Source organism: Vombatus ursinus, unplaced genomic scaffold (genome assembly GCF_900497805.2).
Source record: "Vombatus ursinus unplaced genomic scaffold, bare-nosed wombat genome assembly UNPS02004423.1, whole genome shotgun sequence".
Taxonomy (NCBI): Eukaryota; Metazoa; Chordata; class Mammalia; order Diprotodontia; family Vombatidae; genus Vombatus; species Vombatus ursinus.
Genome location: NW_020944201.1, coordinates 1449527 through 1475390, shown reverse-complemented (window position 1 = coordinate 1475390; position 25864 = coordinate 1449527). Strand labels below are relative to the sequence as shown.

At 45.7% G+C, this 25864-nt stretch overlaps 1 protein-coding gene across 1 annotated transcript in view; it reads right to left on the bottom strand.

The window, feature by feature from the left end:
• The window catches only part of LOC114023373 (vascular endothelial growth factor receptor kdr-like), a 223277-nt gene that overhangs the window by 137619 nt on the left and 59794 nt on the right, over positions 1 to 25864 (bottom strand). Inside the window, exon 2 of the mRNA XM_027835990.1 lies at positions 8149 to 8248. Coding sequence (XP_027691791.1) covers positions 8149 to 8248 — 100 coding nt within the window. The remainder of the gene's footprint in view (positions 1 to 8148; positions 8249 to 25864) is intronic.

Here is a 25864-nt window from a genome sequence, read left to right as displayed (position 1 = left end):
ACACACACACACACACACACACACACACACACACACACACACACACATTCCCTTGGTCATAACTCAGTGGGTAAGATCTGATAGGGGTGAGGGTAGGGGGGTAGGGAAGGCCACTCTAAACCTTAGGTGGTTAGTTGTATAAGAGATTTACCCCCTTAAAGAATTTTCAGCTGCACAAACACAGGTCTACATAGTTCCAGTATGGGTTGAGGGACTATCCCACTATTGTATGCCTTACTCAGACTCCAGATAGAGTAGAGGGCACTGATGAGCTGGAGAGTGTGCAGAAGGGGCTGACTAGCATGGGGAAAGACCTTGAGTTAATGCCCTATGAGGATCAGTTGAAGGAAATGGGGATGTTTAGCCTAGAAAGAGAAGATTCAGAGGAGCCCTGAGGGCTGTCTTCCAGTATCTGATGGGACCTCTTGTGAGAGAGAGAGATTAGGCTTATTCTGAGGGCAGGTACTTAATATATGCTTATAAGATCAACTGAATTAGAAGAATGAAGAAAGTCACAAAGGCACAAAGTTGGACTTGATGTCAGGAAAACATCCAGAACAGCTTGAGCTGCCTCAGAATCTGGATGACATGTATGTTGTTTAGGAATTTGTGTTCAATTGGTCAACAATAGGCATTAATTAAGTGTCTACTACATGCCAGGCTTTGTGCTAAATGATGGGGAAACAAAGAAGAGAAAATGGTCCCTGCTCTCAAAGCACTTACGTTCTACTGGGGGAAGACAGCATATATTCCTTAGTATAGACAAGAAAATTGAAGAGAACCTTAGTGGAAATGGCTCCAGCAATTGGTGAGACAGGGAAAGGCCTCCTCCTACAGGAGAGGGCACCGGAGCTGAGTCTTAAAGGAACCCGGGGATTCTATGAGCTGGAAGCTGAGAGGGAGAGAATGCATTCCAGGTATGAGGAACAGCCAGTGCAAAGGCATGGGGAGCAGTATCCATGACTGGATCAGAGAGTCCAGGAAAGGGAGCAGAATATGAGAAGAATGAAAAAGCAAGAAGGACCCAGATTGGGAACAGTTTAAAAATACTAAACAAAGAGGTTTAGATTTGATCTCGGAGATCAGTGGAGTTTACTAAGTGGAGAGAGGGACTTGGTCAGACCTATGCTTTACGAAAATCTCTTTGGCAGCTGAATGGAGGATGGATTTGAAAGGGGAAAAGTAGGGAGGCCAATTAGGAGGCTATTGTAGTAGTCCAGGTGAGAGGCAAGGAGGGAGTGGGGAGAAGAGGACATAAATGAGAGATGGTAAAGAGAAAGATATCACAAGACCTGCAACTAATTAGCTATGTGGGGTCATTGGGAGAGAAGTGAAGATGTGAGTCTGGGTCACTGAAAGGTGCCCTTGAGAGTAAGAGGGAAGTTCAGAAGAGGGAAGGCTTTGGGAAGAAAGAGAATGCATTCTATTCTGGCCTTGTTGAGTTTGAGATGCCTTGTTATCTCAAATTCCTATATCTATGGATCTGTTGAGTTTGAGATTCCTAGGCTGGGGTGGATGATCCCTGAGTTTCCTTCTCTGCTATCCCTTAGGTATAAAACTCCATTTCCTACCTCCCTGACTTTACCCAGGCTGTTCTCCATACATGAAATGTTTATCCTCCTCATCCCCAGTTCTTAGAATCCCTGCTTCCATTCAAGGCTCCACTTAAGTGCGGCCTCCTGGTCCCTCTAGTTGTTCAGAATTTCTCCCACACCCATATAGATTGTTCCACATATCCCCCTCTTCACAATGCAGTAGAATGTAAGATCCTTGAGGGCAGGGACTTGTTTTTTCTTTTTATTTCTAGCATGTAGCAGTCACTTGTTGAAATGAAGTATATTCTGGCCTAGGTAGGACTTGACTAGATACCTTCTGAGGTCCCTTTGACCAGAGCAGTCTGGATTTGAGGCTAGAATAAATGGGCCTGGAACTTTCTGCCATTTCTCCTCCTTCTAATCCAAGATTAGAGGCCAAACGATGCTGATGAATATTTACATGTCATGCTATTGTTCAAGTTCTCAAGTGAGTCAGGCCAGGCATAAAACACCATATAATTACAGGGAAGGAAGACCATATAGACAGTTGTAGTGGGCCCTGGGGTGGTAGTTTTTTGTTTCTTCTGAGAATAAATCTTTTCATATTCTTGGACTAGTTTAGGGATTAACTTGGGAGTGGGGGGGGATGTGGAGGACAGGGAGTTGCTACCAATATTTGGGCCTTAAGCACAAAGTTTAAGTTGGAAGCTAGATTGATGGAGACTTAAGGTAAACCCTACATGGAAACCATATCCAAGCTTATAAGGCTGGTGGAAGAGGGGAGGAGAGATGAGAAAAATGAGATACAAGAAGGTAGGGTGACATCATGGAATGCCAGCTCTAGAGAAGGAAGAATGCTCAAAGGCCACCTTGTGCATCCCCTTTATATTACAGATGAGGAAATGGAGGCAGACAATAAGTGACTTTAAAGAATGCTAGAGAAGATGGCAGAGAAAAGGCAGGCACTTATCTGAGCGGTCCCAAATCTCCCTTGAAATAACTTTAAATAATGCCTCAAAACAAATCCTGGAGTGGCAGAACCCACAAAAGGATGGGGTGAAGCAAATGTCCAGCCCAAGACAACTTGGAAGGTCAGCAGGAAAGGTCTGTTGCACCAGGAAGAGAGTAGAGCACAGTCCAGCATAGGCACCTCCAACACAGGCTGGGCCCCAGCAAACCAAGAGCTGGCATTGGCATATCAGCAGCAGCAGTAGCAGTTTCTGGAGTTCTCAGCCCACAGGGGGTCAGATAATTGGTCAGAAGGAGATTACGGGGGTCTCTTTGCTGGCACCGGGGGCAAGACTCTGTTGCTTTGAACCCATACTCAGATCTGGGTCGCAGTCCTAGGTGGCAGTCCAGGGCAAGAAAGAGCATTAGCACAGCAGAGCTTGTGGCCACAGTGGAGGGGGAACCCTTGTCACAGCTCCAGGGCAGAAAAGAGTACTTGTGATCCCTCACAGACCAGAGCAAAGGTCAGGCGAGTAATAAACACACCCCTCCTTAGATCATACCACCTTGGAAGACCTGAAAACTTACAGGTCCCTAGAAGTATCTCTGAAAACAGCTACACAAAAACCCTGAAACTTGAGACAGTGCGTCCTCCACTCCCAAAGCAGAACTCTACTTTAGCAAAGAATTAAATGTCAAGAAATAGGCTGGAAAAAAATCAGCAAACAACAGAAACAAAATTCTGACTGTAAAAGAGTTATTATTGTGACAAGGAAAATCAAAATGCACACTGAGAAGAAGACAACAAAGTCAAAACTGCTACATCCAAAGCCTCGAAGAAAAATAAGAATTGGTCTTAAGCCATGGAAGAGCTCAAAAAGGATTTTAAAATCAAGTAAGAGAGGTAGAGGAAAAATTGGGAAGAAAAATGAGAGTGATGCAAGAAAATAATGAAAAAGGGCAGCTAGGTGGTGCAGTGGATTCAGGAGGACCTGAGTTCAAATCCGGCCTCAGACACACAACACTTACGAGCTGTGTGACCCTGGGCAAGTCACTTAACCCCACTGCCTAGCCAAAAAAAAAGAAAAGAAAAGAAAAAGAAAAAGAAAAGAAAAGAATGAAAAAAGAGTCAACAGCTGTAGAAGGACCTCCCAGAGCTATACACATTATTAAAAGACATCAACACAGAACTTCCAGAAAGGACAAGAAGGATAACTGATTACAGAATGAAATATTCAGCTGGTCAAATGTGTGCCAAAAACAAAACAACAACAACAAAATAATCCAACAGTCTGTCGAGTAAGCCGGGCTGTTTTCAGTAGAATGTCTCCAGCCTGCCCATACACCACTCAGGGCTACTTGTTTTCCATGCTCTAGGGCAGTGGTTTCCAAACCTCATGGATCGATGCCCACCTTTTACATCCAAAAAACCATCATCCCACACACATGCTTTGCATAAAACAATCTGCATAAATCATTCTCTTAAACTGAATTTTATTCCAATAAAATTAAGGATTTTACAATTTTATCCCACAAAAAGTTAAATGCCCAATAAAAACATAATTGTCACAAATGTTTATTAATTGAAAAAATCCTTTACAATTTTCATATTTATGATTTATAAAAGCATGTCATGGACAGAAAGCCAGGAAGCCCTGGATTTAAGTCCCTCTTCTGACATATACTGGCTGTGTGACCCTGGGTAAGTCATTTACCCTCTCAGGGTTCCAGGCAACTCTCTATGTTGCAGAGAGGTTGGCAACCTTCCTTGGTAAGGGAGTTTTCTCATCTAGAAGTTTCCTATGCCAGTGAAATCACAGGCCTGGTCCAGTCCCTTATCCCTACCCTTAACTTAGAAAAATAATACCATAATTCCAATCTTATTAACATGCTGGGTGGGCTTGGTTTTGGGCTCCATGTTTCTCAAAGCATGCCATCATTGATGCCAATGACTTTCACGATTCTTCTTCCACCATGGCACGAGGGCCAATATTTTGGCTCTACCAGCTGGAGCAGAAAGCCCCATTGCACATAAAGAAGATGCTAATAACAACAGCAAGAGTCACATTGCTTTGCTTAGCAATTAAGAGAATTCCCAAATTCAAACTCTTGCATTCAATAATTGTGGTGCTTTGCTCATTGTCGCCTGAAACAAGTCTCACTTTTGTTACCTTTGATCTGAAGTTGGCTTTCATTGATAAGAAGTGAATGTATTTATGGAATGAATGTATTCCATGACATCCCATTTTTTTAGTGACTATCCCATGCCAAGCCCCCAGGAGCTTTCCTCTTAGGACCCCTACTCACACCCTCTTTGGATAACTCTACACAACGGTGTGACTTAGGGTTAGCAGCAACCAAAGAAGAATAGAGGAGAGAGAAGCCCCTAAGACCAAACAGGAGTTGCCCAAGCCCCCAGCTGTCTCTAGTCTTCAGCCTGTCTTCCTCCAGCTGTCCAAAGAGCCCTGAGGTGGGCCATTTTCATATCTGTAGGCAAGGGTTATCTTCATCCAATACATGAAGCCAAATGTGGCATGGGTCAGATCTTGAAGTCTTTCCTGATCTTCACTATGCCCCCTTCCCTAACTATCTTGTAGGTATGTGTGCTTAATCTCTTTGGATTTAATGTTGTTGTTGTTCAGTCATTTTCAAGTTGTGCCTGACTCCTTGTGACCCCATTTGGGGTTTTCTTGGCAGAGATATTATAGTGGCCTGCCATTTCCTCCTCCAGCTCATGTTACAGATGAGGAAACTGAGGTAGGGTGAAGTGACTTGCCCAGGGTCACACAGCTAGTAAGTGTCTGAGGCTAGATTTAAACTCAGGTCCTCCTGACTCTAGGACTGGCACTCTATCCATTGTACCACCTAGCTGCCCCTTAGATTTACTACATGTATGTGTGAATGTGTGTGTATATATGTGTATGTACATATATATATATACATATGTATGTGTGTATATATGTATGTGTATATATGTGTGTATATATATATATATGTGTGTGTGTGTAAGTACTTATTGTCTCCCCTGTTAGGATGTAAGCTCTTTGAGGGTAGAGATTAGTTCATTCTTTTTCTTTCCTGCCCCACATAGCAGGTGATGAATAAATCTTTGTGGGCTGGTTGACTGATGGATCTTGAACATGTGTGTTGAGTTGAGAGCCAAGATCAAATTCTATTTCCCCTCTAGAACAGGGGACGGAGAGAACTTCAACCTCTTCATTCGACAGCGATGCGAGCAAGGTCCTCCAGCTGGGCACTGGCAGGGGTGGGGCTCAAGCCCAGGTCTCCCTCTGCCCTCATTGGCATGATCACTGACATGCCCAGAGGTGAGCCAGGCAAAAAGAAGTAGCACTATGGCCTGGGTAAGATCACACTCGCTTTCAGAGCCCAAGAGCCACTCACTCATTGGCACCCAGTACGTGGCAGACCAGCCCAGTAAGAAAGCCAACCTAGGAGGCTTTAGTCCATCCACCCCGAAGCAGCTGCAGGAATCAGCTGGCAGCTTGTGCCCATCACTGGTCATGCCTCCTTGGACTTGGGCTCCTTCACCCTCTGGCATTACTCAAAGTTCTTTTTGCAGAAAGACAACTTAGTAGGGTCCCATCACTTGGAGGGCAACAGCTAACAGACAGATTGTTGCCTCCCTCATGACACGTAGAGCTTGTGCCAGGGGGCAGGCCAGGGGCTGTGGGCACCGATTCAGAACCAGACTGTCACATCAACTGGGTTCCCTGGAGAATGAGGTCTTATTGTGGCACCCCAATAGTGGCAGCATCATAAGCTCCTAACTTTAGAGCTGGAAGAAGCCCCAGAAGCCATCCAGGCCAACCCTTCACTTGACAGAGGGGGGAAACTGAGGCCCAGAGGGGGAGGTGACTTCCAAGGTCACAAAGTAAGGATCACGCGTACTTTGAACTGGGATTTGAACCCAGCGTACCACCTTGTCAGGATTAGAGGTCCTTGGTGAGCTGTCTTGTGGTACCTGTGGCCCATGGGTTTTTGTTTGAGGCATGACTATCTTCTGGCCAGGGGTCATTAGATGTCTGAGAATCCCTTTCCCCACCCCACCTCTTCCTGGAGAGTTAGTAGGAAGAGAAAGGGAGGATACAGCTGCCAGTGACATTGTTCCTGAACCCACAGACTCAACCTCTTCTCTGGGCTTTTCCAAAGGTACAGGTGAGGGCAGCTAGGTGGCGCAGTGGAGAGAACACTGGCCCTGGGGTTAGGAGGACCTGAGTTCAAATCTTGTCTCAGACACTTGACACTAGCTGTGTGACCCTGGGCAAGTCACTTAACCCCTACTGCCTCACCAAAAACAAGGGGGGTGCAGCTAGGTGGTGCAGTGGATAGAGCACCAGCCCTGGACTCAGGAGGACCTGAGTTCAAATCTTATCTCAGACACTTGACACTTACCAGCTGTGTGACCCTGGGCAAGTCACTTAACCCCAATTGCCTAAAAAAAAAAACAACAACTAAACAAAGGTACAGGAGAAAGAGGAGGAAAAGGAGAAGGAACAAAGGGAAAAGAGGACTGGAAAGCACTGGAGAGGAAAGAGTCAACCAGCTGGCAAAGCAGCCCTGAAATAATTTTTTAAAATAAATACATAAATAAATAAATACAAATAAATAAATAGATAAATGAGTAAATAAATAAAAGATAATTAAAGAGAAAAAAGGGTCTACTCATTCTCCATCTCCCTGCCTCCACAATCAGGACAACTTTGTGTCTCCCCATCTTCCCTTGCCCAGTGAAGCCATAAGGCTGGCGGATAGCTTTCAGAGGTTGGGGAAGGAGCGCTGCCAGGGAGCCCTCAGAGAACACTAGAGCCCAGGCTCTGTCACCCTAGAGGGAGAATACTGCCAGGCTGGCATGCAAGCTCACACAGGTCTGAACGGTGTCCCTCCCTAGGACACATGATCTAAGGAAGGTTCTCTGGCTACTCTGGGCATCAACTGGAGGGCCGTTCAAAGGGATGGTTGGCAAAGCACTCATTCATTCCTTCAATTCAATGCATTTCATAGGATCAGAGTATGATAGATAGATTAAACTGAAAAGCCTGGACTTTTGATGGAGTCTGGGTGGAACCTTGGCCTTACAATAGGATAATACCCCCAGTCTTAGTATCCTCAGAGGTCAGCTAGTTTGACAGAGATGGAAATGGAGATGCAGGGAAAGGGAGTGAGGGACACAAGATCACATAGAGAATCCAAGATTGAAGGCTGGAAGGGACCCAGGGGTCCAACCCCTCATTTTACAGAGGAGGAAACTGAGGCCCAGCGAGAAGGGGCTTGCCCAAGTCACAAGCATTATCAGAAGTGATATTTGGGGGCAGCTAGGTGGTGCAGAGAATAGAGCTCTGGCCTTAAAGTCAGGAGGACCTGAGTTCAAATCCAGCCTCAGACACTTAGGACTTACTAGCTGTGTGACCCTGGGCAAGTCACTTAACCCCCATTGCCTCACAAAAAGCAAAAAAAAAAAAAAAAAGAAGTGATATTTGAACCCAGGTCTTCCTGACTCCAAAGCTAGCCCTGAATCCACTAGTGGCAGGAGAGAAACTATCATAGCTTCTTTATGGTGAGTGTGATGGTGGTTCTGAGGTCAGTCTAAGCGATACTACGGAAGCCCCACATCCTCTAGCTTGACCCTTGACCTTGTTATCCTTACCTGCAAGTTACATCGAACAGGGAACCGGCTGGGATCACCACTTGGTCCCCCAGGAAGCTCAGTTTGGGTTTTATCAGGGCCTCTTCATTATTAGCAAGACCTGGAGAAAGACAAGAGGGGAATTTATTGTTATTATCAATCTTTATAAGATAGAACATTTCATTGCAGATGTATGAATCATTTCATCAAAGATAACGAATAAATGCTTATTGACTGACTGGCTAAATCGTGCTCTCCAAGAAAGTGGGATCAGGAGCTCAAAGGGACCTTAGAGACCCTCTGAGCTAAGCCCTTTGTTTTGCAGAAAAGGAAACTGAGGCCTAGAGTCTTCTTGCCCGAGATCACATGACTTGGAGATTTCAGAACTGGAATTTAAGCCCTAAATCTAGTGTTCTCATCATTGCACTGCCAGGTCTTATCTAAACTTTGTTTCAGAGAAGGAGGAGTCAGTTCGACAAACATTTATTAAATGGCTACTGTGTGTTGGGCCCTGGAAGAATCCCAAAGGCCACTGCCAAACTCAAGGCTTCTTACAAAGGACCACAAAATGTGAGTTGGAAGGGGCCTCAGAGAACATTCCCTCTGTGGTCTGCCCCTCAGCTGACTGTAGGGGTCTCAGGAAAGCCCAGTCCTCTTTGGCCCAGGCCATCAAGCCTGGATTGGGCTCCTGGGTCAGCCCTATGGGGCCAAAGCTTTGGGCCAGCTCTCATGGCTCCTCCACAGGAATGCCTTGCAGATACTTGAAGAAGGCTACCATGCATGTCCCATCCCCCACCTCCAACCAAGTCTTCTCTTCACAAGGCTAAAAAACACCAGGTTCACAGGCCCCTACATGTAGAGCTGGAACAATCCACAGAAGCCAGCTAGGCCAAAATCCTCATGTTGCAGATTAGGAAACTGAGGCCCAGGGATGGAAAGTGATTCACTCAAAGTCACACATAGGATCACCAACCTCACAGACCATCTAGTTGTCCCCCCCCTTTATTTTATAGATGAGAAAATGAGGCCAAGGGAAGGGAAAGGACTTGTCCAAGGTCACACAGCTAGTGTGATGGTGTGGGATTTGAATCTGGGTCCTCTGACTCCAAGTCCATTGATTTTTCAACTGTACCATGCTGCATTTTTTTGTCCTGATTCCATGGTAAAGAATCCACCTACTATAACCCTGGGAAAGTCACTTTATTTCCCTGAGGCTCGGTTTCCTAATCTGCAAAATGGGGATTCTACTATGTATAGTGGCCCCTCTAAAGTGGGCAATGCAAGGAAAGATCTTTGCAAACGTCAAAGCACTAAAGAAATGCGACACTGTTGAAACAAACTGGAAAAAAAAAAGCACCCAAGCATTTGGCTCCCAGGGGTGGGATGTCAAGTTGCCTATCATTTACATTTTATCTGCACCATCAAAGTGCGGAGCTGTTCTGCAGGCCTTGATGCCTCCTGGTTCCTGCTCTTCATCAGAGCTCCCAGGGTCCTTGGGTTAAGCAGCCCATCTCTGGTGGAGGCTGGGTGACTCAAGAGAGAGACCCACCCATCCTTATGCCAGGCAGGGCCAGGCAAACTGGCCCGAGCAGGGCCTACAGTCTCGGCCCTGGGCCCAGGACCCAGAAATTGTCACCTATCCTTCTCCAACTGAGGAAAGCACTGAAGAAATCTCCTGCACTCCCCCAGACCCTTTTCTTGCCATCCTGGGCATTTTAATCCTCTTTGTGGGGGCCGGATTTAGAGGCAGAGCACTTGGGAATGAATCCCACCTTGGCCACTTACTTGTGGGTGAATCACTTCAACCGTTTGGAGACTTTAAATTGAGGGCAATAGGCCACAGTATCTTAAAGGTCCCTTTCAGCTTGGACATTTTATATCCTCAGGCTCATCTTAGTCCTAATATTATATGATCTTACGGACACACGCATACATATTCTCCCCATAGTGCCAGAGTCCATATGCATAACAATGCTATGTTCCAAAGACTTTCTTTCTTTAAGATAGGCTGAATGCTCCTAGGTTGGGGCTTTTTCCCAGCATTCCCTTGTGAGTTACAAGGCCCAGAGGTCAGCCAGTCCAACCCTTTCTCTCTTGCTCACTTCTTTATTTCTGTTGAGGACCCCGACATCTTTCCCATCATCCAATTCTTCTAGTAAACAAGCTAGCAAATATTAGTATCGCTTGAAGATACTGATCTTGAACTCCTGGGAGTGGCTTCTGCTTTTAACTCTCTGAGCCTGGGGTAGAGAGTAAGCCCCACCAGCCCCAGGCAGGTGCCCCCCCCCAGAATGGGTGTGCACCAGGGTGGCAGTATAGACAATGTGTGGTCTATGTGGTAGAGCATGAAGAAATCACCACATCTTAAAAGACGTGAGATTTGAGCTGGCTTCTGAAGGTAAGGTCTGAAGGGATAGAAAGTATTTTTCCTGGATAATCATCATCATCATAATCATAATAACCATGAGGTGGTATAGTGGATGGAATGCTGAACTGGAGTCAGGAAGCCGAGTCTGAATCCTGACTCAGACACTCACTAGTTGTATTTGACTCTAGGCAAGTCACTTAACCATTGCTTGCCTCAGCTTCCTCAACTGTAAAATGGGGAGGATCAAATGAGATAATACTTGTAAAGTGCTCCCCAAACCTGAAAGTACTATACAAATATTAGCTATTATTATTGTTGTTGTTGTTGTTATTTACCACTTTATGGTTTGCAAAGTATTTTACAAGTATTATCTCATTTGATCCTCACCAAAACCTTGGGAGGTAAGTGCTATTATGATGCCCATTTTACAATTCAGGAAACTGATGCAGACAGAGGTTAAGTGATTTGCCCAAGGTCACATAGCTAGTGTCTGAGACAGGATTCAAACTTAAGTCTTCCTGATTCCAAGACCAGGGCTCTATTATGCCACCTAGAGATCATACAGGAAGTAACAGCCAGAATTTGAACAAAGATTTGCCCTCTGACTCCAAATTTTGCTTTCTTTCCATTACACTACACTGTCTCTCAATAAGTAGATCCTACTAGTATTTCCACATACAAAAAAAAAAGGCAAAAATAATAGTTCCTGACCTTGAGAAGTTTACATTCTAAGGGGGGGGGTGGTGCACACATAAATAAATGTATCCGTATAAGATATATACAGAGTAGATGGTGAGTAATCTTACAGGTAACATCTCTGGAAGCCAGGAGAACTGTAGAAGGTCTTCTGTATTGCAAATGATTAACAGCCATAACAAAAATAATTGCTCCAAATCACTAATACAAGGAGAAACATAAAGAAAAGCAACCCTGAGGATTTATCTCACACCTGAAAACTGGCAAAGATAACAAAAGATGGGAATAGTCAATGTTGGAGGGGATGTGGAAAAACAGGCACAACGATGCATTGCTGGTGGAGCAGGGAATTGGTCTGAGCATTTTGGAATGACACTTAAAAAGTAACCCAGGGATCCCATTGGTAGGCATATACTACAAGGAGGGGAGGAAACAAAATATCCACCACCACCTACACCACAATATTCAGAACAACACTTTCTGTGGTAGCAAAGAACTGGAAACAAAGTGAATGCTCATCATTTGGGGAAGAGCTAAACAAAATATGGTCCATGGAGGTAATGGGATAGTTCTGTGTTGTAAGAAATGATACACATGAATACAGAGAAGTTTGGAAAGATCTATATGAACTGATGCAAGGTAAAGTATGTAGAGCCCAAGAAACAATATACAAAAGGACTACAACAATGTAAATGAGAACAATGAAATAAAACAGGATGCTTAATAATGATAATGACCAAACAGCCTGGGAGAAAAGATGAAAAAATGCCCCTTCCTCCCTATTTTATAGAGGTAGGGAACTATGCACTATATATTGTCAGACTTGGGTGATAAATTGGTTAGTTTGATAAGAGAAGGGAAAGGGATATATTTGGTAATGAAGGTAATATAAAAAAAAAGAAGGGATTACTTTAAAACAATTAGAACTGTCCAAAAGTGGAATAGACTGCCTCAGCAGGTAATGAGTTCCCCATCCTAGGAGGTTTAGAGGAGAGGCTGAATGACTACTTTTCAAGTGCGTTATAGAGAGAATTAAAGATTGGAGTAGATGTGGAGATAAAAACAGACCTGCTCCTGACCTTAAGAAAGTCACATTCTATTATGGAATGAGCTGCTAGTTAGATAATCTCTAAAGTCCCTTCCAATTCTGAGAATCTGTGACTCAGTGAGGAGGAATAAACATCAGAGGAGACAGGAAGTACAGGAGAGAAAACAGTATTGAGCTCTCAGAGACCAGTTATTTTTAAAACATATAATATGTATATATATTTCAATTGATACACGCTTATTTTCTCTCCCTTTCAACCCTATCCCACTGGAAAAAAAAGAACAAACTAAACCTCTATAACAAATATGCAGAGTCAAGCAAAACCAATTCCTGAATTGGTCATGTTCAAAAATATATCCCTCATTCTCCATCCTCAGTCCTCTGGAATCATGGTTGGTCACTGCATGGATCGGAGTTCTTAATTCTTTCCAAAATATTTATCTTTGCAATGGTGTTAGTTTGTACATTTTTATCCTGCCTCTGCTCACCTCATTTTGCATCAGTCCATACAAGTCCTCCAAGGTTTCTCTGAAACTGTCCATTTCATAATTTCTTACAGTCAAATAATATTCTGTTACATTCATAATATAATAATTTGTTCAGCTATTCCCCAATTGATGATACTACTTAGTTTTCAGTTCTTTGCCGCTACAAAAAGAGCTGCCATAAATATTTTTGTATGGGTCTTTTTCCTCTTACTTTGATCTCTTTGAGGCATATGATTAGTAGTGATGTCACTGAGTTCGTTTAGTGTAGAGAATTTTTTGTCCATAATTCCAAACTGATTTCCAGAAAGGCTGGACCAATTCACAGCTTCAAAGAGTACATCAGTGTGCCTGTTTTCCCACATCCCTTCCAACATTGGTCATTTTCCTTTTTTTGTCATCTTTGCCAATCTAATGAGTGTGAGGTGGGACTTCAGAGTTGCTTTAATTTGCATTTATATAATTATTAGTGATTTGGGGCATTTTTCCATATGGCTATTGATAGCCTGGATCCCTTCCTTTGAAAATTGCCTGTTCGCATCATTTGGCCATTTAGCAATTGAAGAAGACCAATTATTTTTATTACACTTTTGAAAAGTTGGATCATCAAAAGCATACCAATTATCCCAAGCAGCTGCCCAAGGACACAAGAGTCTATCTCTTAGGCATAAAGCTTTTCCCCAAAATGCTGAATGGCTGAAAATCATGGAACACCATGATATTGGAAGAATCACAATTGTAAGCGCCCCAAGGGGGAAGATGCAGGATGGATCAACACAGACCACTGCCAATTACCAAGGATGAGAAGTGGTATAAAAGATGTCACCAAGGACATGAAGTGATGGGAAAAAGGAGCGGAGCAGGTCATGTGGTGGAAGTATGGGGATGCCAAATCTCTTTAGAGCTACACAAACATCCAGGAAATATTTCAAGTCTCAGAGCAATCAATGTCTCTGGCACACAGGGTGGATACTTTAAGGAGGAGTTCCAGAAAGAAAAAAATGGGACAGAATGAAAGTAGATAGAGGAGTTGTGATCTGTCCGGCCTTAAGCACAGCTACAACATGGAATAGATGTGTGGGCTACAAAGAACTTTCCTCACAGCCCGTCAGGGACAGAGGGAGGCAATGCAAGGATCATTCTCCCATTTTTAAAGATGACAAAGAAGCAAAGTGACTTGCCAAGGTGCATTCAGCCAGGAGGATCGGAGTCAGGAGTCAAACGTTGGTCTCCTGATTCTGAAGTCCAGATCTGAAGCCTCTGACCTCATGACCCTCCAAGGTCTTCAGGAAGCTGGGAAAGAGTGGGAGATGGTCATTCTGCCAGACCTGTGCCTGTCTTGCCCAGTACTGAAGGATTGCTCGAACAGGAGAGATGGCCCAGGGGCACGTTTTTCAGCAGCCTCACAAAATGTTTTTGCAGAGACAAGGGTTTATCAGTGCTGGTGTTCCTTGAACTCCAGTTCGTGGGAGCCTTTGCTTTGGCTGTTGGGAGATGCATCCAGCTACAAGGTCTGGGCTTGGGGCAGGTGGAAAGAGGAAGGAAAGATGATCACAGACTTGGTAGGATCAAGAGCTAGAAGGCCCTTGAAAGATTATCTAATCCAATCCTCTCATTTTACAGATGGGGAAACCGAGTCCCAGGGAGCCAGGTAACTTGCCTCCTAGAAATTACCTCAGAAGCCATCAAGTCCAACCTCCTCATTTTACAGGGGAGGAAACTGAGGCCCAGAAAGAGCAAGTGACTTGTCCAAGACTGCATAGCTTGTAAGTGGCAAAGGCAGGTTTTGTAGCTAGGTAGCATTCCTTCAAGGCAGGCAAAGGACCAGAGGAAGGCCACAGGGGAAGAAATAGGCCTGAGGCAGGAGCCTCCCCAGGTTCTGGAGTGGGGGGGGCAGTAACTTATTTCCACACTTAACCCTTCCCCCAGTGCTTCTTTTCTCATCTGAAGGTCACTCAGGTTTTCCAGCCTACTGTCCTAAAGCCCCAGGCTTTAGTTTTTCTTCGAGGTGGCTTAGGATGGCCCCAGGAAATGGGCTCACAGATGGCTTTCTTCACAATTCTGGGAGTCTGGGAGGGAACAGATTACTTTGCCCATTTTACAGATGAAGAAACTGGGGTTCTGAGACAGGAAATCACTTGCCCAGGGTCATGCAACTAGTAAGCATTGTGATTAAAAGAGGTATTTAATGGTTAGCATCTCGGTTCTAAGAATAGGCCTCATCTCACCCCATATTTTGAATTGTGTTAAAATTACCAGTTTGTGTAACCCTGAGAAAGTCCCTTCACTTCTCTGAGACTCAATTTTCTCATCTGCCAAATGGGTGGGTTTGGATTCACTGACCTCTAAGCCCCCTCTCCAGCTCTGAATACATGATCAGGAACCTGGAGAGGGGAAAGATGGAAAGATAGTAGAACTTCTCTTGAACACCTGCCCAGGAAATGAAGAAGGAAATTGGTGGGCAAAATCTGGGGGAACTGGGTATAGACAACCTACAAGGCAAGGTTCAGAGGGCTTCACAGAAAGAAGCTTTGGCCTGGAACTGAGCAATGCCTCAGGAGCTTAGATGGAAAGGATTCGGTTACCATAGTAACTGAAGAGCTCAGAAACAACTTCACCAGGGCTGAGTGTAGGGGCAAGAGAGGGGAGGAAAAAACTGGGGGCAGTTGTAAAGGCTTGCTCCCATGACTGCCTATGGGCAAGCCAAAGGGAGAGAGAGATGAGACCCATTCCCAGTAATAGTTAGAGAGCTGGCCTCAGAATTAGGAAGACCTAGGTTCGAATCCTGGCTGTGTGACCCTGTAAAAGTCCTCATAGGACTCAGAGCCCTAAGCAACTCTTCAAGGCTAGAATTTGGAGAGCAGGTGCTGAGATGCATTGGGGAATGAGTTTCCTTCCCTGGAGTTCCCCAGACCAATGGAATCACAGAACCAATCCAAAATAGGTTACCATAATAAAGTCTATAGAAGTGTGAGTGAGTAATATGATGGCATCTAGATTCCTTCCCAGCTAGATAATTAGTGCAAGCCTTCTAGGTCCCATTTTGCAGAGGAGGAAACTGAGGTCTGAGGCAGGAAATGGGGACTCACGCCATTGTAATTGACTTTGTAGCACAAATTATAAACAGGATTTTGGGGTGAGAGAAGGGACATTGGACTTGAATTTGGGACTCTTGCCCAAATTTTCCACATCCTGTATGTAGCACGATCTAAGCAGATGAAGGCGAGTGATTGTGCTAATTCCTTGTTACTAATAAATTGAAAAGAAACCCAAAGATGGGGTGGAGGGGCAGGGAAGAAGAGAATAGTAGGTGCTAAGAAGCTGCTTCAAAATGCCTGTCTTATTGCTGCTGATTCATAAGACCAGAGAATGTTGGCTGAGCTGGAAAGAAACTTATAACAGAGCACTGTACCTGGAAGGGCCCTTAGAACACTGAACAGGAAATGCTTCACCTTAAAGGGACCTTACAACTTATAACTGGGAAGGCTCTTAGAACAGGGTATAGGGGCAGCTAGGTGGTGCAGTGGATAGAGCTCTGGCCCTCGAGTCAGGACAACCTGAGTTCAAATCCGGTCTCAGACGCTTGACACTTACTAGCTGTGTGACCCTGGGTCTGTCACTTAACCCCAATTGCCTCACCAAAAATGCAAAAAAAAAAAAAAGAACAGGGAATGTCAGAGCTTGGAGGGCCCACAGAACAGAGCAGGTCAGAGCTGGGAGGCACCTCAAAACACAGGACACAAAGAATTCACAGGACATACAATTCTTCTTCTAAACAAAGACCAGTAAAGGGAAAAGGTGGAAGACATCTCAGCAAAGCTCTGTTTCCCCACGCCCCCTCATCGGAAACAGAGAGTGGGTGTACCCTGTGAGGATGCAGGCTAAGATGCTTCCTTGTCCGGCCAGCCCAAAGCTGAGCTAGGAGACTGGGGGTGGATGGAGAGGCCTGTGGAGCCTCTCACTTCCCTGGTAACTTCCTCTGCAGTGAAGCACAGGGCCAGCGCCTGGTGGCTTTCAAGCACACTTTCTGACATGAATCTGTAGACTAAGCTGAGAACAATTCTCATGAACAACTGCCAATCTCTGGTCGACTGAGCATTCCAAAGCCAGCTCCAGATCCTAGGGTGCTGGGTTGTGGCCGAAGAAGCAGCCCCCGGCTGGGAGAGAGTGGACAATGTGGTACTGGCCACTGGAGCCAGGAGCCTGGAGGTCCAGGGGGCACTATGAGGTGTATTTCTCTCTATTTGGGGAGCAGGGCCAGGTTTCCATCACCAGCCATGAGCAGGGTGCTTCCCACTCATCTCTATGGCACCATTAGGCAATCTTCCCAGGTGACATGGGATTGAGCTTAGGCCTGGACAAGCAGGTAAGTAGCCATGTCTGCAGGCCACATCATTTACCAATCTGACCTATACCTAGATGGCCTCTGGGTCCTGTTTGCAGAGGGGCAGAGATTGGCCTCCGTGGTGATGCTGTGTATATTGGGGGAGGAGGCAGACAGGACACAGGCACACTACCTGAGCTCCCAACAGTAACACTGAGGGAGGCTGAACTGAAAAGAATGCCGGCTTCAGAGTCCAAGGGCCTAGATTCAACTCCTGGCTGCGCTACTTCTATCTGTATGACCCTGCATGAGTCACTTCCCTAGGCCTCAGCTTCCCTTTCTGTAAAATGAGGAGGTTAGATGTAATGAACTCTGAGGGCCCTTCCAGCTCTAGAATGAGGATTCTATAAAGGGGAAAACCTCAATTACCACAGCTAATCCACTGCACATTTCTCAAAATCAGATCTTCCATTCACTTCCTTACTCTCCCAACACACTGCACCATATTGCATATCCCCTTCAAGGGGAGGAACTATTCTGGGGAGGGGATGAGAGGGCTTGAAACCAACAGCCTCTCAAATTCCCTATCAGTCAATCCACAAACACTAAGAATGTACCCATTATTCTCCAGGCACTGATGCCAGACGCTAGAGGTAAAAAAGGCAAAAATGAAATAAGTCCTGCCCTATAGCAATTGACTTGAATTCTCTCAGGGAGAAACCATGCATACATACAGATATATACAGAATCTACATAAAGTGAGATCATGTCTGACCAGGAAAGGACCTCAGAGACATACTGCTCAACCCCCTCATTTTGCAGGGCCTAAAATGAAGCTTTCTTCATGACTCCCAGGCCAGTGGCCTTTCAACCAAGTAGATGAAGTTTGGTCTCCCTGTGAGACAGGGGGCACCGTCCCCTGGTCTCATGACTCGGGGCAAGCAGCTAAGCAAGTAGGGGGCCCCTTGGGCCTCCCAAGCACACCAACTCCCCAAGTCCCACCCCAGAGAAAGGTTAAGCTGCTTGGGAGGGCATAGCTTCCAGGGAAAGGAGAATTCTAAGAATGGGGGAGGAAAAGGCCACCCTTGAGCAGATGTTCCCTGCCCCCACCCCAAATCCTGACGGGCAACAGAGAATCTACAGGTCTGGGAGGATTTCTCCCCTCCCCAGGGCAACCGAGACCCAACAGGGACCCAATCTCCAAGCCTCTTGGCCTCAAGTTTGAGAAGTAAGAGAGAACAAAACTTTGGGGAAGAGAAATGAACTCTGGGAGAAACGGGGAGACACAGGCAGTCCTAGCAAAGCACTCCCTCCAAGAGAACAGGAGCCATCTTCCTTCCTTCTACCAGGACTGACTGATCATGGATCAATGGGCCATGGGGTTTTCAATCAGTTTTCTGGGCCAGGGTCAAGGCCTGGCAAGACCTTGGGGCCCACCAGATCAGTAACTCTTTCTCTACTCTCTTCATCCTGTCAATAGCTATCAGGCTCTCTTCCATGACTGCTTCCCTAGGAACGTAATTATCATCTGCCTTTTAAACTTCATGTCCAACATTCCTCTGGGAAAGAGCACAGCAGATAGCTGGGCAACCTTGAGCCAGCTGTGTGATCTCTCTGGGACTCAGTCTTCTCTCTACAGTGAAGGATCTGGGGATGGGGAGTGGTCTAATCAGGGCTAGGGAGCCTATGGCCTCGAGGCCACATGTGGCCTTCTAGGTCCTTGGGTGCGGCCTTTTGGTTGAGTCCAAGTTTTACAGAACAAATTCTTTTATTAAGGAGATCTGTTCTGTGAAGTTTGGATTCAGTCAAAGGGCTGCACTTGAAGATCTAGAGGGCCATGTGGCCTTGAAGCTGCAGGTACCCCACCCTGGATGATCTTAAAGGTCCCTTCCAGCTCTGACATTCATGCTGTGTCCTAGGATGGAGAAGGTCATATGGGGCAGTGGAATGATTTAGAGTCAGAGAATATAGGCTCAAATCCTAGCTTTACTTCGTTGGAGGACCTCTGGGATTGAAAAGGAGTCATTTCACCTCTCGGGGACTCAGTTTCCTCATCTATAAAATGAGATCTTCCCACCGTGACTGAGATCTATCCCTTCCAACTCTGAACCTCTGATCCTCCGTAAGACTTTGTCCCAAAGTAGTAAGATGTAGTCACATGGTCTAGCCTGGGTCTTCCAGGGCAGAAAGGCCCACTGCTCTGATGAAGACTATGATGTTCTTGGGTGGGAGTATGAGCTTTCCTGAAGTTCTATTCAGCCTAATCTAGGCCCTTTCCAAGGGAAGAAAGTACTGTTCTTTCTCAGTCAGACCAGCCACTGGGACGGGCAAATAGAAGTTAGGCCACATTACCATAGGCAAGTCTGTCTGCTCTCCCTCAATGCCATGGTGTCCATTCTGCCTGAGGACCAGCTCCCAGGATGCAGATCAGCCTAGGGTGAGTGATACCCAGAGAACAAACCCTAGTTATTAGCAGGGAAATGAGGGGGAGGAAGTAATTGCTTTTTGTTTGTGGACTTCTTCTGGACAAGGAGATAGAAGGTTGGGGTCAAAACAACCCCAGCCTATTTTAGCCTTGATATCTTAACTAGATGGTTTCTATCAACCATAGGCTTTAGACTAAGTGTGAAAAGTCCTTGCTCACTTTCCTATTCTGTATAACAAGGGGGATAGATAAGACATGGCCCAGTACAATTCAGTATCCATAGAAGATAATGAATTATTCCAATGGATCTGGGGGTTTCCTCCAGTGATGCAGATTTCAGCCCATCCAGGCCTACCCATCCTTGTGACTGGGCAGAAGGTAGGAAGAGGGTGCACCCCACCCACTCTGGACCTCCCTCACTTATGTCATAGGATATCAATGGAACATTTGGACTATTTTCCTGTTAGACCTTATCCTTAACCAAGTGAGTTTTTCAATGGGATGGAAAAACCACCCAGATGGACCCCCTTTTATCTAGGTTGACTTGGGTGGAGGTAGTCTGGATAAGAGATAAGTCTTTTTGTCCAAGACTGAGTCATCAGAGTCACTACTTTCAAACCCTCATTCAAATAAGCCCACCTCTCATTATAATATTCATTCTTCTCATTAATTTTTAACCAATCAGAGTTGATTGTCCCCCTCAGGAACATCTCCTCTTCTAAAGAGCACATAAGCACTGAGTGGGTTCTGTGAGGGGTCTTTGGCATTTGAGAGTGCCACTGACCTCTCTTATTAATCATCTGCTAGCATAATTAATAAAACAATTACCCAGAAAAAAAGCCATCCAGAAAAGGTAACCAACAAGAAGTAATTTCTGAATTAACAAACAATGGATTTGGGGGCCAAAGACCTATGTTTGAGCCCTAGCTCTGGCACGTATTACTGATACATGCCTTTGGGAATGTCACTCCTCCCGTGCCTCAGTTTCCTTATTGGTACTTCATAGGCTCCACATGGACAGCTCTGGCAGTCTTCATTCTGGGCTCTAAGACTCTTCCAGCTGCAACTTTGCATATTTTGGGGGGGGGGCAATTGGGGTTAAGTGACTTTCCCAGGGTCACACAGCTAGTAAGTGTCAAGTGTTTGGTCTGAGGCCAGATTTGAACTCAGATCCTCCTGACTTCAGGGTCCGTGCTCTATCCACTGCGCCACCTAGCTGCCCCCGGCTATTGCTTCTTGTTGACATAGTACCCTTGGTTTCCATGGGTTGACTACCAGAGGGAAGAATACAGAGCCAGTCTCATTAGGGCCTTGGAGGCCAGCTCAGTTCAGCCGAAGTGAGCCCAGGCTCACCAGACTGATGACTGGAAGACGAAGGGGAAAGGATATGTTTTGTTTTTGTGTTACACATCATCAAAAAACTGAAAAGAAGGGCAGCCAGGTGGTGCAGTGGTTAGAGTACCAAACCTGGAGTCAGGAGGACCTGAGTTCAAATCCCGCCTCAGACACATAACACTCAAACACTTACTAGCTGTGTGACCCTGGGCAAGTCACTTAACCCTGATTGCCTCTCCAAAACAAAAACAAAAACAAAACAAAACAAAACCAAAAAAAACTGAAAAGAAGCCTAGGGCCTGGGGAAATCTGTAATCACTTGGAAGTAAGAAGAGGGCTTCACAGTGAGCAGAGGGGATCAGAGAATGGAACTGGAATGGATCTTAGCTCCTGACTCTGCCACTTCCTGGCTGTGTGACCCTGGGCAAGTCACTTCCCCTTCCTCGGCCTCAATACTTCCCTCTATAAAATGAAGGGGTTGGACTAAATGGCCTCTAGAGTCTTTCCAGGTCTAGATTTGGGAGCTTATGTGTGACCTTGGACAAGTCCCTTCTCCTCCCTGGACCACAGTTTTTGTTGTTGCTCAGTCACATCCAACACTTTGTGACCCCATTTGGGGTTTTCTTGGCAAAGATACTGCAGTGCTTTGCTATTTCCTTCTCCAGCCCATTTTACAGATGAGGAAACTGAGGTAAAGAGGGTTAAATGACCTGTCCAAAGTCACACAACTAGTAAGTATCTGCAGCAAGATTTGAACTCAGGTCCTCCTGACTCCAGGGTCGGCGCTCTATCTACTGCATTCCTCTATTCCACTCTGGTTTTTCCAGTTCTAGTTCTGGGAGCTTATGATTCATAAAGGCATCAGCCTAGATCGTTTGAACCCCAGAAAGGTCACATGAGTTAGTGGCAGAGTTGGAAGTCAAACCTTAGTCCTTCCAATCTCTACTACACCTGATCTTTGGCATACTAGAGTAATCCTGGAAGGCCCCCAATGGGTTTAGGGTGAGCGGATCCAACAAGAAGGAGATGATTCTCTGAAATCCCCCCCATCCTAGGCACCTTCTGATCCCCTTCTCCACCTGGGCAAAGCTGGAATTGAAATTACTATTGTGCCTTAAGGGTTGGCCAAGCCTCTAGCCAGACTTGGCCTATGTCTCTGGTTATGACTATCTGGATTGTTTGACTGAAGGGACAAACCAATTCAGTCCCACTCCTAGATAGATCCATTTCCTTCCTCATCTGACCAGGTGTTGGAATTGACCAATCATTGGACTGAACTAGCCCACCTTTATGAGCTTCATTATTTGAATGGAACAGAGGACTGACCAAATCGACTTCTAACTGTTTGACCAATTAAAGCAACTGGTTGATTCAAAATGATCAGTTGTTTAAGACAGAATAACTAAATGAATTGAGAGGGACCAATTCAAACAGTGGGTCACTTCAGTCAATCCAAACAAGCAGTTCCAAGGGAAAATAGTTGGCCAAAGAGGCCCCATCCCAGAGAACGGCCTTCCACCTCTCAAGAAAATGCCAAAGGAATAGCGCGCACACCTGCCTTCTGGGAACTAGCCTGGGATTGCCCAACTAGCCAGGCTGACTCCAGCGGCCACCCTTCACTAAATCATGAAATAAGCCTCTGAGGCCACCCCCTGACCCCTGGAATGCTGCATCTGCCCAGCTTTCATTTGGGCCTCTTCCACTCTTAACCGCCTCAGGCCCCCTCCTCTGAGACCTGGGGCTGCCAGTATCTTCAATCATGGCTTTCACATATGTCAGCCCAACAAATAAGGGACTTCAGGAGGACAGGGTTCGGCCAAAAGGCAAGCCCCATTCCTCTTTGCTTCCACAAAGCCAGGATGGCATTTCTAGGGGAGCCCCATAGAGAATCCCAGCAAGAACACAGCAGCCTGAAGGGTGGATGGAGGGGGAAGCCCAAGAATCTGGGCCACAAGAACAGTGAGCTAGGCAGGCAGGCTTGCTGTCTGGGTGACCAGCTGGGGCTGCTGCTCATGTTTTCCCTTCCCAAGACCTCAGCACTAGGGAAGAAACATCGACATTTGCCAAAGGGGGCCTCGTTAAGTTGTATTCATCTTGACACAGTTCAGCCCACGTTCATTTGTGTGTTGGGCAGCAGAGCTGAGAGAATGTTGGATCCCAGAGATGGAATGTTTTCCTGTCCCTCTTAATTAAAACCATAGCATTAGAGGATGTCAGAGTTGGAAGGAGCCTCAGATCATCTCCTCCAGCCCCCTCTTTTATAGATGAGGGAGCTAAAGCCCAGGATATCAAATGACTTGACTAAGATCACACAGCTAGTATGTGGCAGTCCTGGGACTCTAATCCTAGTCTTCTCTAAGTCACAATTAATGGTCTTCCCTTCCCCCCTACTGCTGACCTTGACTCCCCGGCCCCAGTACTGGTTCTTTGTCTCCTCTCACTCCGGCTTTGCTGGAAAGAATGGTAGGCATTAGCTGGATACCAGGGGTGCTATTTCCAGTATCCTCAAGGCCAGCCTAAGCCCAACTATTGTGTATTTATTTTGTAATTACTCTCCATATACTTATACAGGTATATGTTGTCTTCCCCTGATAGAATGTAAGCTCCTTGAAGGCAGGGATTGTTTCACTTTTGTCTTTTTATCCCCAGCTAGTGCAATGCCTGGCATGGATAAGCACTGGATGGATGGATGGATGGATGGATAGGTGGATAGGTGGATGGATGGGTAGATGGATGGATGGATAGATGAGTAAATGGATAGGTGGATGGATGGATTGATGGATGATGGACAGATGGAGAGATGGATGGATGGATAGATTGGTAGGTAGACAGATGGGTGGATGGATAGGTGGATAGGTGGATGGATGAGTGGATGGATGGATGGATGGATAGATGAGTAAATGGATAGGTGAATGGATGGATGGAGGGATGGATGGATGGGGACTGAGACAGCATGTAAGTTTTATGAGAGCAAGGGTTATTTCATTTTTTGTTCTTGTTTTCCCAGCACCTAGAAGGGTGTCTGGCACAGAGTGGACACAGCACAATGGTTGTTGATTGCCTGATTTGACCCTGGCGGGGCTCTGAGATCGAACAGCTTCTTTGAGTTCTTCCCCACTGGAGGATTGGCATTGAGGGGACCCACTTCCAAGCAATCCTCCCCATTCTGTTCATGAAAAGATAGTCACTCCTTCTGAAACAAGTCTGGGTAAAAATGATCACCTTTTGTAAGATGGGTGGAAGGCTGCCAGAAGAAATCCAAACAAGCTCCTTCGAGCACCACTATCTGGTGCTTGTCAGATTTGAATTCAGAAAAAGTAGCCTCCCAGCTGCTCAAGTGCAGGGCCCATGGACTACCAGGAGGCTGGAGCCGGACTGCCAGGAGATCCTAAAAGCTTCTACTACAGCTCTGTAGGATAGCACAGGATTTAGAGCTGAAAGGGCCATTAAAGACTACAGCTCAAGCCCTTAATTTCCAGAAGAGGAAACTGAGGCAGCGCCATAGTGCATGTATATAGCACTGAGCCTAGTCAGGAGGACCTGAGTTCAAAGGCAACGTTGGGCACTTCCTAGCTATGTGACCCTGGACAAGTCATTTCATTTCTGTTTGCCTCAGTTTCCTCAATTATAAAATGGGGATCATAATAGTACCCACTTCCCAGGGTTGTTGTGAAGACCAAATGAGATAATATTTGTAAAGCACTTAGCAAAGTACCTGGCACTTAGACACTTAGGAAATACCTGTTCTCTTCCCTTCTCCCACTTCCTAGCAGATATTCAAGCTAATTGCTGTTGCCATTTGCACCTCTCCATTGATCTGGTCATATGCCTCTTCTAACTCAAAATCAACAATGGCTTCCCAAGCAAAGCTCATACTCCCTTGCCTGGAGCTCAAGGCCCTCCACAGTTTAGCATGCCCCCAGCAGCCTTGCTCTGCCAATGCTCCTCAGGTACCTTACCTTCAAGCCAACGAGACAACTCTTTGCACCTCAAACATATTCTCTGCTTCCGCCACCACTTTTGTCTTTGCCTCACGCAGTTCCCGTGGCCCGAAATGCCCTTCCTCTTGTCCTTGTTGCTGAATTCCTAATCATTCTTTAAAGCTTAACTCAAATGCTGCCTTTACCAAAAGCCTTCCTTGGTTTCCCTCATCTGTCAGAATCTACGCCTCCCCCCGAGACTTCACAGCATTTTGTTTCTAATGTATAGATCACGTAATGTCACATGTGCCTATGTCCTGCCCAAATCATATTGAAATTTTGCTTCTCTCCCAGTCCCTAAAACTATACAAAGAAGAACTTAAAAATAAACATTTGAAGAATAAATTAATATTTTGATGAACGTTTCTAGGAAAGAAGGTCGGCATTCCTGGTGTGAGGAACGGATGTGAACAAAGGCTCACAGGTAGGAAAGTGCAGGGTGTGTTTCAGACAGAGTAAACAGATGCATTTGGCCTGTGGAGAAGGCAAGAGCAATGAGGCCAAAGCAGTAAGATGGAGATAAGTTATAGAGGGCTTCACAGTCAAGCTGAGGAGTCTGGATTTTATTGTACCAGCAACAGGGAGTCAGGGAAGATGGGCCACGTAGATACTTGTAGAAGGGGCACAAGACTCATAGTCGGAAGATCAAAGTTTCCATTCTAAGTCAGCCTGTGTACCCCTGGGCAAGACATAATCCCCATTTTACAGATGTGCAAACTAAGGTTCAAAACAAGTATGTGGGGTAGGCAGAGTGGTGCGATGGCTTTGGAGTCAGAGGCTTTGGGTCCCAATCTCAACTCTGACACGTACTCTCTGTATGACCTTGAGCCGGTCATTCACTCTCTCTGGGCCTCAGTTTGCTCATTTGTAAAATGTGGCAGTGGAACCAAATGACTTCTGAGATCCTTCTCGGCCCAAGAATTTTAATGTTAAGATTCTATAAATACGGACAGCCTCATAAGCAAGGTTCCCAGTCTCCTCCAACCTCACAAGCAGCAAATGATTCACCTTGGCCCCCTTCTCTAGAGAAGCAGCCTGGAGAGCTGTTTGTCTATGGCGAAGTCCCTTCCCTTCCT